The sequence below is a fragment of the Mesoplodon bidens genome (genome assembly GCF_964165515.1).
Source record: "Mesoplodon bidens genome assembly, chromosome: 3".
Taxonomy (NCBI): Eukaryota; Metazoa; Chordata; class Mammalia; order Artiodactyla; family Ziphiidae; genus Mesoplodon; species Mesoplodon bidens.
Window position 1 is genome coordinate 144,246,384 of NC_138178.1, and position 13,811 is coordinate 144,260,194.

The 13,811-nt window shown below is 44.8% G+C and overlaps 1 protein-coding gene across 1 annotated transcript in view; it reads left to right on the forward strand.

Annotated features, from left to right (window-relative positions):
• Positions 1–1,322: 1,322 nt before the first annotated feature.
• ARG2 (arginase 2) overlaps positions 1,323–13,811 on the forward strand; it is a 28,869-nt gene continuing 16,380 nt past the window's right edge. The window contains exons 1-2 of the mRNA XM_081229299.1: positions 1,323–1,536; positions 2,438–2,510. Coding sequence (XP_081085425.1) covers positions 1,426–1,536; positions 2,438–2,510 — 184 coding nt within the window. The 5' untranslated portion in view covers positions 1,323–1,425. The remainder of the gene's footprint in view (positions 1,537–2,437; positions 2,511–13,811) is intronic.

Sequence of the window (13,811 nt, forward strand, 5' to 3'; positions counted from 1 at the left end):
CAATTTCAGAATATTATCTTTAATAACTTAAAAAAATAAATTTATTTATTTTAGTTTTGGCTGCGTTGGGTCTTCGTTGCTGCGGGCGGGCTTTCTCTAGTTGCGGTGAGCGGGGGCTACTCTTCTTTGCGGTGCGCGGGCTTCTCATTGCGGTGGCTTCTCTTGTTGCAGAGCACAGGCTTCAGTAGTTGTGGCACGTGGACTCAGTAGCTGTGGCTCGCGGGTTCCAGAGCACAGGCTCAGTAGTTGTGGCTCACGGGCTTAGTTGCTCCGTGACACGTGGGATCTTTCCGGACCAGGGCTCGAACCCGTGTCTCCTGCATTGGCAGGCAGATTTATTTTTGGTAGGACTAACGTCCAGATTCCTGCAAGCCATTCCTGCGAGACACTAGTCATGGATAAGAACTTGGAATCTAGAGTCACATAGCTCTACCAACTTACAAGCTACCTGACTTTGGAAAAGTAAATTATCTTCTCTGATCCTGTAATCTCGTCTTTAAAATAGTCCCTACTTTATGGAATTGTTAGAGGGCTAAAAGTTCTTAGAACTTTAGTTGGTTATTGTTACTAAAATATTATTATTATTAAAACTTTAAGCAGTTACTTTCAGCTCTTTAGCCTCGCTGAAATTTAGAAGTAGTCCAGATATGTTGCTGTTTGGTTTTTAATAACCAGTGCTCCAGTTATTCAGGTAAAGAATTTAAAACTCCTAGAAGGTACTTTGTAAATCCTAACCTTCCCATCTAAAATAGGTGGGTTACTATTAACACGCCCGGCCAGGAGATCTCTAATCTGTTTGATCTCCTAGCCTTCGACGCCCAAAGGTGGGATAAGCACATTTCCTGGACCTTGAGCTGATACGAAACGGAGCCGAGGGACGCCAGCTTGGTCTCCGCAAGGCACTCACGTGGGGTTGGGCCAAGACCAGCCCAGCCAGCCGTTCCGTAAAATAGGCATCTGCCCGGCGTGCCTCTGTGTGTGAAGACAGCCACCGTCCGCAAGCCTACGTGTGCGTTCGCTTGTTCCGCTGAGTTCGCGAATTTTGCAGGGGCCAACCGCTTCCCGCCAAGGGACACACCTGTCCGTGACCGCACTCTTATTGGCCGGGCCCGATCTTGGCCCTGTGGCGTCAGCGGCAGGGGCTTGTCCTTGGCCGGAGAGCCTGGGCCAGAGCCGAGTGACATCAGCGAGGGCGTTCGGGGCACTGAGCAGCAGTGGGCGGGGCTTTCCGGAAGGTGTGCCGGGGGCTGGTTGGGGGCGAGGCGGCGGCGCCTGGGCGGGGCGAGGCGGCGGTGACGTCATGGGGCGGTGCGGCGGGGCGCGGCTCGCGCGCCGGTAGGTAACAACTGCAGGCTGCGGCGCTCACCCCCGGCGGCGAGCCGCACGTAGCAGCCTCTCGCTCGTCTACGTCCTGCGCTGCCCATCATGTCCCTGAGGAGCAGCCTCTCGCTTCTTCTCCGTACGCAAGCGCGCTCTGTCCCGAAGAAGTCCGTCCACTCCGTGGCTGTCATTGGAGCCCCATTTTCACGGGGACAGGTGAGAACTGGGACCTGGCACCCTGGTGCAGGATTCCCGCCCCCTCACCCCCCAACCCCCTCACCCAAGCCTGGGGAAATCGGGACCAGTGGGAAGAACGGGGAGGCGAGGAGAGGATGGGGAGAAACGAAGAGAGGACGAGGAGGTGGATTCCCGCGATTGGGCACCGGGAGAGCACGTGGGATTTTCCTCGGTAGAAGGAGGGAGGGGATGAGGGCACCCGGTTTGCCACGTGGGCAGGGGGCAGCAGGCTGGTGGGTTTCTTCGGCCTTACCCCCGACGAGCGAGAAAGTGGTGGTTTCCGCTTGGGGTGATGGAGGAGAGGAAAGGAGGGAGAGGATTTCATGGAGGGGCTGGAAGAGGAGAAACCGACCAGAATCCCCGGTGGAAAATTGAGGGAGGAGAGGTTAAAGAGAGGGACCGAGGATTTAAGGCTCCAGGGTCCATTCTCAGAAAGAGAATTAACTGAAAAGGAAATTGGTGCTTGCCTCTCTAGCGGCAGGAAGACGGAAGGGGCTGTTTTGTTCTCTCTTCAATGAAAGAAACCTGCAGTCGTGGAGAGGTCACTGCTGGAGAAGCCGGGGCTCGGCCCTGGCCTGCGACACGAACACCCAACAGCCAGATTCTGACTTGGCTCAGCCCCTTCCTCTGTCTTGCCTCCACTTGCCCTTCCCACAACGAGGGGCTTGGAAGGTTGATCTGAATCCAGTGATTATTGTTTCTCCTCCTTCCCTGCAAGTGTTTGAAATGACCAGACCTCAGGTGAAAAGAATAAAAGGTTTTCAGAGGGATCTGTTGGGAACTAAGTATAGCATTGCAGACTTCTGTATTTTTGTGAGCTAAAGTGGTCTTATTTTCTAGTCATCTTCCCTCATATCTAACTGTGTAATTTATCTTACAGAAAAGAAAAGGAGTGGAATATGGCCCCACTGCTGTAAGAGAAGCTGGCTTGATGAAAAGGCTCTCCGATTTGGGTAAGTGGCTGGATTTTAGAAGTCTGAGGGCTGGTAACACGCCAGTTCAGAGTCTTATTCCCTTATATCCAGGAACTGCACAGCATCAGCTGTGTATCTGGAAAGCGTTTCCCATCCTCCCTTGGATTCCACATGCAGCTTAAGATCTATGGAGGAGTCTTCAGGCAAAGTCTTCTTGCAGTAAAGAGCCTGTGTGGAAGGCAAGGAGGCGGAGTGGAAGGCAGGGCCTGGAACAAGCTGCTAGTGACTGCAAAGTGGTGCTGAGCATGCTGGCTCTCACTCCCACTGTGCGGTCAACCTTTCCCCAAAATTCTAGCTTTCCTAACTCAGTCAGAGGTGCTTATGATTCATCTGTCTAACCAGTTTCCTCTCTTCAAGTCATTCGTTTCCTCCTTAGTTTTAAGAACTTTCTATTACTGTAAGCAGAGCCTTAGGTACGTTTTCTCCAAACTTCCCTGATTATGAAAATCACTTGGTTTACTTGTGAGAAAGAGAGATTCCTAGGCTTCTCAGTGGATGAGTCTGGTTTATTGGCTCTGAGGTAGGACCCAGACACGCACATTTTCACAAGCACCCCAGGTAATCAAAAGTAACGTTGCAGTCTTGTAATCTGGATAGTACTCTAAACGTACAGAACCAGAGGTAAATCCAACCCAAAGATAAATGCCATTTATATAGTAAAGGAAAACCTTTTTAGTAACAGGGTACCAAATTCCAACACCCTTATGGTAGGAAGGTTCTTATATCTAACCCAAATGTTTCTAGCTGCTGTTCAAGGCCATTTCCTCTATTTTATTAGGGCCATTCACATATCTCTTCTGGAGCTATAAAGTGCAAAAGGCATGGCAGTAGGGAACTATAGGTCCTGGAGATACTAATACAGAATCTAGGTGAACTACAAATCCCCTACCCATGCTTGCTTTGAAACCTCCTCTGCTGATCATTGAGCCCATTCCAGGGGTGGGTTATCTCCCTCTAAAACAGGAATAATGAAGTCACCGTGTGTCTTCCATACACCTCTGGTTACATATGGATGTGGTGTCTTGATTTGAATACTCAAACCTTTTCTGTTAAATAATAAGGAGACCCTACTGAAGAAGGAACTATAATTAATCACTTTAATAATTCTCCAAGTTTACCACCAAAGATGAGAGATAAGACTTACACTTAATGTGTCACAGGTTACCTAATGGGAGGAAGTTGTCCACCCCCCCCCGCTTATAAATGAAGATACTGTCCCTTTAAATCAGCTGTACACATTCTTTTTAAAAGCATAATTTTACACTGAGGGAAAGCAATTTCTGCTAATCACTATTTTTTAATACCTGGTAATCCTGCAGCTCATCTGATAAACTGAGCCTGGCTTTGCTCAAATTGCCTGCTCATTGTTCTTTTCTGTCTGAAGAGACTTCTGACTAGATTCAATTGTAGCCTCTTACACAGGGGACATTAATAGTATCCAGCTGAGGCTGCTGAATGAGGGGGAAGGGAACATTTATAAGCAGCTTCTCTTACTCATGCTTTGTACACCTCCTTTCCTGCCACAGCTCCTGGTATTTTTCCACTCCAACCTGGGGAAGCCATTCTCCCTAAAATTCCACTCCCTCAAATACTTCCTGTGTAAACCTCCAATCTAAAGTGATGATGAAGCTTCAGTTTATTTGGTCTCCCCTTTAATTTTTTTCAAATAGTTTTCGTTTTACAATTTATATCCTTACCCTGTAGCCGATTGGCAGCCCGGTATCACCAGCAGTCTGAAACAGAATCTCATTGCATACTAATAAGATTGTGGCACTCAGCAGGTTTCCAGCATGCGGTTTTGGCTAATCTCCAGAAATACGTTGGAAAAAAATACCAGGAGAAGTTTCAGTCGCTCTATTCTGAAACAGCACCAAATAAGCGGCATGGGTCAAATTTCAAGGGAGAGAAGACCCATGGAAAGATAGCTCATAAATCCCTTTGTTCCTGCCTTCTGCTCTGATGTCACAGGCTGCTGGTGTTGCTATGGCATCAGTTATACTTCCTGTTCTCTTGAATGAATATATTTGCCTTTGTCTGGATTTTTTTTTTTTTTTTTTTTTCCTTTCCCTGGGCTTAGTAAGGACACTCAATGGTTCCTCTCTCAGGTAACAACTTATTTTAATATACAAAGAGAGCCTGAGAAAAATGAAGAAGTAATTGCTCTGGCAGGGCTTAGGTGCAGTGCCTCTGCTCACGATTCTGGTTAGCTCTTATAGCCACGGTAATTTGCCCTTTTTTTTTTCTTTTTTTTTTTTTTTGCGGTACGCGGGCCTCTCACTGTTATGGCCTCTCCCGTTGCGGAGCACAGGCTCCGGATGCGCAGGCTCAGCGGCCATGGCTCACGGGCCCAGCCGCTCCGCGGCATGTGGGATCCTCCCGGACCGGGGCACAAACCCATGTCCCCTGCATCGGCAGGCGGACTCCCAACCACTGCGCCACCAGGAAAGCCCAATTTGCCCTTTTTTTCTTCAGAAGTAGGATGAGTGTTCTGTGGGTAAGATAGTTATAAACAGTTTGTCGTGTCTGTCATTGTAATTATGGTAGTTTGACCCAGCTGTGTTACTGAAGCGGTGACAGCCTAAATGAACTGTATTCCCGTGACCAGCCAAGGGTCCTGGAGTTCAGGAAGCCATATGGGAGCTATTCTGGTTCCCCTCATCTAGGCTAGGGACATTTATTCTTCTCCATTTGGTGCTCCATGAGAGAGCAGGCAGGCAACTCTGGCTGAGACCCAAGAATCTGGTCTGCTTCAGCAGGAACCAATAGAGAGCCTGAGATAGTTTAAACATAGAGGTATGAGAGCTGTTCGTTTGGAACAGATTGATATGTGAGTGCAGGGGTCTGTATGTGCTTTCAGTGTTTGGTAGAGAACAACAGCCATCACAAATTTAGTTTTATGATAGTGATGCTTCAGCCTGGCTCCCGTCCTACCATCACACTGAAACTACTCTGAGCAAGCTCACTGATTTGTCAGCCTCTATTTTGCTGGACCTCTCTACTGTACAACTGACCACTTTATTCCTGAAATATTCTGTTAGTCAGGACACTACTCTCTCCTGAGCCTCCTCTCTATTGCCTGGTCCTTCCTGGACTCCTTTTTGGGATCCTCCTCTTCTTCCCAGACCTCAAATGCTCATGTCCCCGGTGTTCCACCAGCTTTGTTCTAAGTAGCCTCAACTCACTGTCACAGATGTCTCAAACTCTACAGGTTCGAAACAAAATTCATTATCTTCTCCCTCAAATCTGCTTGTCTTGCTATCTTCCCATTGTCTGTTTCACACTATCACTCATGATCTAGTTACTCAAGTCAAACTCCAAGCCCATCAGAATTCTGTTGTCCCTTTTGTTCCTTACTTCTGATCACAAAGTCTTGTTGACTTCTTTTCCTCCTTCTAAATGATTAGAGTCCTTTCCCGTAATGGCCCTGCTCTAGTTCTGTTCTTCTCACACACAGATCTAATTTTCCAATAAAGACTCTTGTCCCATTTTGCCTACCTCAGTTCATTCTTTACTGCCACCAGACTGATCTTTTTAAGACTATTTTTCTCCTTTGCTTAGTCTTTCCATGGCTTTTTACATGCATCCATGCTTCTCAGTCTTGTCATTCATATACCATCTTTGCTGACTTGCCCTATTATTTATTTTGGTGTTTTTCTTTAAATTGGCTTTAAAGCTTTATACTTTTAAAATGTAGCCTGCCCCTACAGTAAACAATGAAATCTCAGGCTTGTGCTAGATGCATTTTTCTAATACATTTTCATTTTAATAGTTTTACATTTTGGTATTTGACCTTCAACCACTGGTGGTATGTGTTCCATGCTTAACAACCAGTAAGACAGATTCTCTACAATTTGACCCTCTTCTACCTCTTTAGACTTCTCTCCATCCACATCCCACCTCATTTGTGTTGTAACTGGGGTTGTGGGCTCTTGACCTAGGCTCCACCAACAGAAACACCCACCCTAAACCTTGTCTTGACATTCTGGAAGAAGGGGCAATAAAGAATTCATTCTGTGATGGGCAGTTGTGGCGGCAGTTCCAGCAGTAGCTTCTGTCCAGTGCCAGTGGGGTCAGCCATGCAAGCTGCAGTGCTTCCTTTTCCTAGTAGTGGAGCGGTGACAGCAGCGGTGGCATCTTCACTGGACCAAGCTGCAGTGTGACTTTGGGGGCCATAATCCCTGGCAACGTGACCTTTAAACCACATTTTGGTCCTCTTAAGATGATTCTGGGAGGTACCCAAATTGAAAAAACTGCTTTTCTTTAAATTAGCTAGAAAGGTTTCTGTTGCTTGCAGCTTAAAGATCCTGACTGATAAATCAGTTTACAAATTCCAGTGAGAAATTACCATGTGGATTGGAATATGCAAAGGCCTCTCTCCCCAGGCCCTTGATAATAAATTCTTATTCTTTTGTTTGCTTTTTTCCCCCTAGTACTTGACACAATCTTCTTGTATGTTACCACAAATCATTAGGTTATGCTTTCTTTGGTCTTTAGTTAATCTAGGAGTATGTTTTAGTCCCTTTGGATTTTAGCAACTCCTTGTTCTCTTGGTGTTCTGATTTTTGAACTATCATGTTCCTTAATACAGCTTCTGAAATAGCAGCCTAAAACTTTTTTTTTTTTTTTTTGGCCGCACCACACGGCATGTGGGATCTTTGTTCACTGACCAGGAATCAAACCTGCACCCCCTACATTGGAAGCGCGGAGTCTTAACCACTGGATCGCCAGGGCAGTCCCAAGCCTAAAGCTTTAACTTAAAACATCTTCAAGTTCTAGGCATGCCTGACTATAGTAAACAGACCTACCTTAATGTGTTACTGTGACTTAATTTCACTTTCAATGTTCTCTATCTTAAGCATGGTGGAGGTTACAGGAATACATATATCTGCCAAAACTCATTGCACTTAAAGTGTCAATACAAAGTATGCATTAAAGGTGTTTAAACATTTTCAGGTTTATTTTTTCTTAGCAGCTTTCAGTCACTAAAAACTATAACAAGTTCGTTGTTTGTATATATTCAAAAAATTTGAGCACTACTAAGCTTTAGGTACTAGGAATACAATAGTGAACAAAACAGAAATACCTGTTATCATGGAACTCTCATTCTAATGAGGGGTGGTTGGAAGCAGATATAAGTAAAACATACAGTATGTCAGATGTAATGAGCGCTATAGAATAAATGAAAGCAAGGGATGGGGGGATAGGGTAAGCATTGCAGATGTAGGTAGGAGGCCTCACTGAGAAGGGGTCACGTGAGCAGACCTTTGGGAGGTAAGGAAAGGAACCATGTGCATATCTGGGAGAAAAGCATTTCAGGAAGAGGGTAAGTGCAGTAAGTAAAGTGCAAAGACCCTGAGATAGAAAAGTGCCTGGAATGTTCAGGGAACAAAAAGGTGTTCCTGAGGTCTTGCCAGTGGTTGTCATGTGGGAAGGGGAGGGCCTTTCTACACTCTTATCTCCCGTTTTTCAAGAAAAGCCAGAAATCTGGGTTTTTATGGGAGATTTAAGAAAAATGTGATATTCATAAAATGGAGTATTGAGCCATAAAAAGGAATAAATTGCTAGTTCATGCTACAAAATGGATAAACTTTGAAAGCATTATACTGAGTTAAAGAACACAGAAGACCACATATTGTATGAATCCATTTATATGAAATGTCCAGAATAGGCAAATCCATATAGAAGGTGATCAGTGGTTCCCAGGGGCTGGGGGGAGAGGGAATGGGGAGTGACCGCTAATGGGTACTAGTTTCTTTCTGGAGTGTGATAAAGCTTTTCTGGAATTAGTAATTTGCTAATGCCTTGGCAAAAGCATACATCACTGATGAACCTGAATATAGGCAAATCTATTATAGATGTTATTAGGATTTGGCAAATTTCAATATAACCGTATCTTTCCTGCTTAGAAGAAGGCAGCAAAGAATTTAACATACATCTTATATTTCAAAGTTGTTTGATATCTAACATTTACTATGTTCTAGGCACTGTGCTAGGTTCTTGCTATTATGTGATTTTTTTTTTTTTAAAAAGTTTGGGATTATCCATGCATTTTATTTTATTTTTTTAAATATTTGCTTATTTATTTGGTTGTGCCGGGTCTTAGTTGCAGCAGGTGGGCTCCTAAGTTGCGGCTCAAGCATTCCTTAGTTGGGGCTCACCGGCTCCTTAGTTGTGGCATGCGAACTCGTAGTTGTGGCATGCATGTGGGACCTAGTTCCCTGACCAGGGATCGAACCCTGGCCCCCTGCATTGGGAACGTGGAGTCTTATCCACTGCACCACCAGGGAAGTCCCTATTATGTGATTCTTAATCTTAAGAGCAAATTATGACACCCATTAGGATGGCTAGCATCAATAAAACCCCAAAATAACAAGTGTTGGTGAGAATATGGAGATATTGGAACCCTTGTGCACTGTTGGTGGGAACATAAAATCATACAGGTACTGTGGAAAACAGTGTGGAGTTTTCTCAACGTTAAAAATAGTTACTAGATGATCTACAAATTCTACTCTGGGCATATATCCAAAAGAATTGAAATGTAGGGTTTCGAAGAGATATCTGTACACCCATATTCACAGCAACATTATTCACAATAGCCAAAAGGTGGAAGCAACCCAAGCGTCCACTGATGGATGAATGGATAAGTAAAATGTGGTACAAACATACAATAGAATATCAGCCTTAAAAAGGAAAATGACATATGCTGTAACATGGTGACCCTTGAGAACATTATGTTAAGGGATATAAGCCAGTTGCAAAAAGACATACTGTATGATTCCAGTTATGAGGTACCTAGATTAGTCAAATTCATAGGGACAAAGTAGAATGGTGGTTCAGGGACTGGGGGAAGAGGAATGGAGAGAGATGGTTTAATGGGTAAAGAATTTCAGTTTTGCAGGAAAGTGTTCTGGAGATGGATGGTGGTGATGGTTATGCAACAATGTGAATGTACTTAACACCACCTCATGGCTAATATGGTTATTTTTATGTGTATTTTACCACAATTTAAAATTAAAAAGGAAACACTTAAAAATAAGTTAGAATAGAATATTCTAAGAACAAGGAAGGTCACTTGAGGTTGTAACTTCTTAGGGACATAATGCTGTAGGCTTGAAAATTTTTTTCAACTTGTTATTTAGCACATTGTGCTGTGAATAAAAGCTGAGAATGGAAAAACGTAAAGTATGGCCTGAAGGTCATACAGTCAGCAGTAGTAGTAGTTGAGAACCTCATTTCTTACCATATACAATCTAGCCCCTCAATTGGTGCAGTCAGCTGCCTTCTCAGCTCTTACCGTGGTTGAAGAAACTGAGTGGCACCATCATAAAGGTAGGGTCTCCAACTTCTTCCAAAAATCCTGTTTCTCATGATGGCTATTTCAAATCTGTACCCTTAATCGTCCTGTTTTTCCAACTCAGGTATGAACTCCCTAACTTCTAGCTCTTCTCCCCATCATCCCCCAATGAGTTGTATCGACAAAGATACTATTACACTGTCCTCAGAGAATGAGGTATCCAGTCCTTCCTGTATTAGGTAGGTACAATTGCACGTGATAAGAGCCCCAAATAAGCGGTTTAAGAAAAATAGTTCACTCTCTAGGAAATAGTCTAGAGAGAAGTCCAGAACTGGTTAGGAGGCTCAGTTCCTTGAAGTTCAGTTCCTAGATTCTTATCTTGCTGCACTACCATCAAGGCCTCTATCTAATGGTCCCAGATGGCTGTGGCCTCATTTCTGGCAGCAGGATGGGAAAATAAACCAACAAGCGGGCGAAGGGAGAACTTGTGCTTTCCCTTAAGGAAAGTTCCCAGGACACTGTTGCAGGATACCTCTGCTTATCCTTTTGGCTTCAGTGGGTCACATGGCCACAGCTAATGGAAGGGAAGACGGTGAATTTAGTCTCTTCTAAGGGGTTGTGCCCCAGCTAAAATCCCCTGTGGAGGAAGGGAAGAGCAGATATTGGACAAGTGGCTGTCAGCCACACCATCTCCCTGTGCTCTAGATCCCATCCCTTCCTGGCTCCCGAGGGTTCTTGTTCCAGCACTTAGCCCTTCTCTCTCCTTGTTTCTCAGCGTCTCTCTACTAACCTGTCCCTTCAGTAAGTAAGTGCAAACCTTGCCCACCTCCCATCCCCCTCTGCCGTATGTAGCCTTCTGGCTCTTGTCCAGTTATTTTGTTTCTCTTCAGAAACAAAATAACTGGCTTCCCCACTGCCTTTTCACAGGTCAACTTGCAATAATCAGGGGTCCTGGGCCATCATTGCAATGAAACTGGTTTTGCTGAGGTCTCTGACCTACTTTTTAATATGGTGGACCCTGCAACATTCACATTCGACACTATTAACCATATTATCTTATTGAAACTTCCACTACTCTCTTCTGATTTTATCTCTTCGGGTTCCTTTGCTAGACCCTCTGCTGCCTACCCCTTACATTTTAGTATTCCTCAAGGTTCTGTCCTTGACCCTCTGCTTTATGCTCTCAGTTGGCAATTGGTCCATTTCCACAGCCTTCCTGTTACCTGTATGCTGATGCCTCCAGAGCTTTATCTCCAGCACTTATTCCCCCTCCCTCCCAGCTCCAAACCTGTATACCAGCTGGCTTCCATGTATCTTAACTTTTTATTACAGGAGTGTTCAAACATAAGAAAAGTAGAGACGGTAACATAATGAATTTGATAGCTATCACCTAGCATCAATTATCTATACCTGGCAAGGTTTCTCACCCCACCTCCATACCTTTTTTTTTTTTTGGTGGGGGCGCACGCGGGCCTCTCACTGTTGTGGCCTCTCCCTTTGCGGAGCACAGGCTCCGGACGTGCAGGCTCAGTGGCCATGGCTCACGGGCCTAGCCGCTCCGCGGCATGTGGGATCTTCCCAGACCGGGGCACGAACCCGTGTCCCCTGCATTGGCAGGAGTACTCTCAACCACTGCGCCACCAGGGAAGCCCCACCTCCATACCTTTTGAAGCAAATCACAGACATCATTTTGTTTCATCTGCAGATATTTCATTATATGTCTTCAAAATACAAGAATGCTTTAAAACTTAACTACAATACCATTATCACACCTAAAATAAATTAATATCAAATACCAGTACTGGGGAAATATAATTTTAAAAAATCTCCCATCCGAGAACCTATCCACAAAGGTGGTAGAGAAGGAAAACAGTTTATTATTGAATAAGCATTAAATCGGGCGATCTGATAAAAGACTGCAAAGACAAATCTTACTCTTTTCTATAGCCAAGCAGGTGCAACACAATCCATGTTTTCGAGATTAATAACTAGTCCTCCAGTTAGAGGACTTTGATAGTTGACCTTTTGTTACATGTAGCTCATCCTAACTTTATCATGGAAATTGGAGTGATTACCGGTTAGCTGACTGGCTTTATCTGGAGGGGAAACAAACTTCTCATATCTTAAAGCGAGGAGGTAATTTTTTGGCAAATTGAAGCAAGGGGCCCACCACTCATACCCATAGAACTGGGAGGTTGGGGCCCTAGATGTTTGTATTTCAAAAAATGGTTCCCAAGTCCTTGAGGAAACATTCCTGGGTTGTGAGGCCTATTTAGTCATTATAAAGATTATGTACCCGTGAAAAGGACAGAGAAAGAAATTCTGAAACACAAGAGAGGAGAGAAGTTTTTACCCTTATTTTCAACAGAGATAATTAAGTTTATTTTCAACTTGTATCTGCCCTTACACCAGTTAATGTTCACATTGCCTGACTGATTTACACTTTTTGTGTTTATTTTATTACAGTTTGAGCTTGGATCCAAATAAGGTCTGTATTGTTATCTCATAAGTCCTTTATAGGTCCCTCCTATTTTCTTCCTTCTTCCTTGCAGTTGATCTGTAGCGGAAACTAGGTCATTTGTCTGTAGAATCTCTCAGCTTGTATTTTGCAGATTACATCCCTGTGGCACCCTATGACATGTTCTTTGTCCTCTGTATTTCCTTTCTACTGGTTATTGGATCTAGATCCTTGGTCAGATTCAGGTCCAGTTTTTTTTTTCTGGCAGTTCTGCTTCGTAGGTGGTGGTATACACTTCCATCAGAAGTGACGTCATCAGCCATTGAACACTGCCTAGATTTGAGCCATTAACTTGTTTCCACGTATTATCAACAGGATAGTCTCTAACACCCCAATGTCAGAGTATCCAAAACTGAACTTACCATCATCTCCACTCCCTTCCCCTGTGGTTTCTCATCTCTGATGTTAGCAGAGCCAGAAAGCTGGAGGGCAAACCTTTTCTCTCTCCTCCACACCCCTCTAAGTATTGCTGGAATCTTGTCAGTTCTGTCTGTCTTGTCTGTACAGCCCCTCTGGGAGCTGCTCTTCTGCAGGCCAGGCCATTTTCCAGAGGGCACCAGATCACTAGATTAACAGTGCAGATTTTTTTTTTTTGGCTGTGTTGGGTCTTCATTGCTTCGCACGGGCTTTTCTCTACTTGCGGCGAGTGGGGGCTACTCTTTGTTGCGGTGCGCAGGCTACTTATTGCAGTGGCTTCTTGTTTCGGAGCACGGGTTCTAGGTGCGCGGGCTTCAGTAGTTGCAGCACGCCGGCTCAGTAGTTGCGGCACACGGGACAGTGCAGATTTGATTTGTCACGTCCTGACTTGAACCTTAGTAGCTCCCTGCTGCATTTAGGACCTGGGCCCTGCCCCCTCCTCCTTCCTCATCTCTCTGCAGTCCTCCCGGATGGACCCTGGGCATTGTTCTGTAGGGCTGAAGGTATTATGTGCTTCTCCTTGGCAAGCCTTTCCCCTTTCATTCCTGGCTAAAACCTCAGGATTCAGGTACTGATGTTTCTGAGAAGTCCCCTTGGCTCATCCTGGGCCTGAGTCAGCACCTTCCCCTGTTCCCATCACACCCTGTGCACAGCTGCATCTTTGCAGTTTGCACCGGCCTGTGCTTTCCCTGCCTGTCTTCTGACCAGGCTGTGAGCTCCCTGAAGGCTGCAACCAGGTGCACAGTCAGCACACAGTTAGCTTTTGTTGAAGGACGAAATGGGGCAAAGCATCAGGCTTTCTCCTGGAACTTCATTCACATCGTGATCCGTGGGATTTTCCCGGATCACTATTTCCTTACTCTCAAAATGGTTTGTTCCTCAGAAGCCCCCTGGTTTCCCAGATTTTAAAAATGTTTAAATTGAATAACTGTCATATATCAAAATTTTAAACTCTTACAAGTGTTGGGCTACCAGTTGATGAATTTAGTCAAGCTAAATGTTGGTAAATGGCGATGGCTAGTTTTTGCCTCCTTTTTAGAAACATACTTAT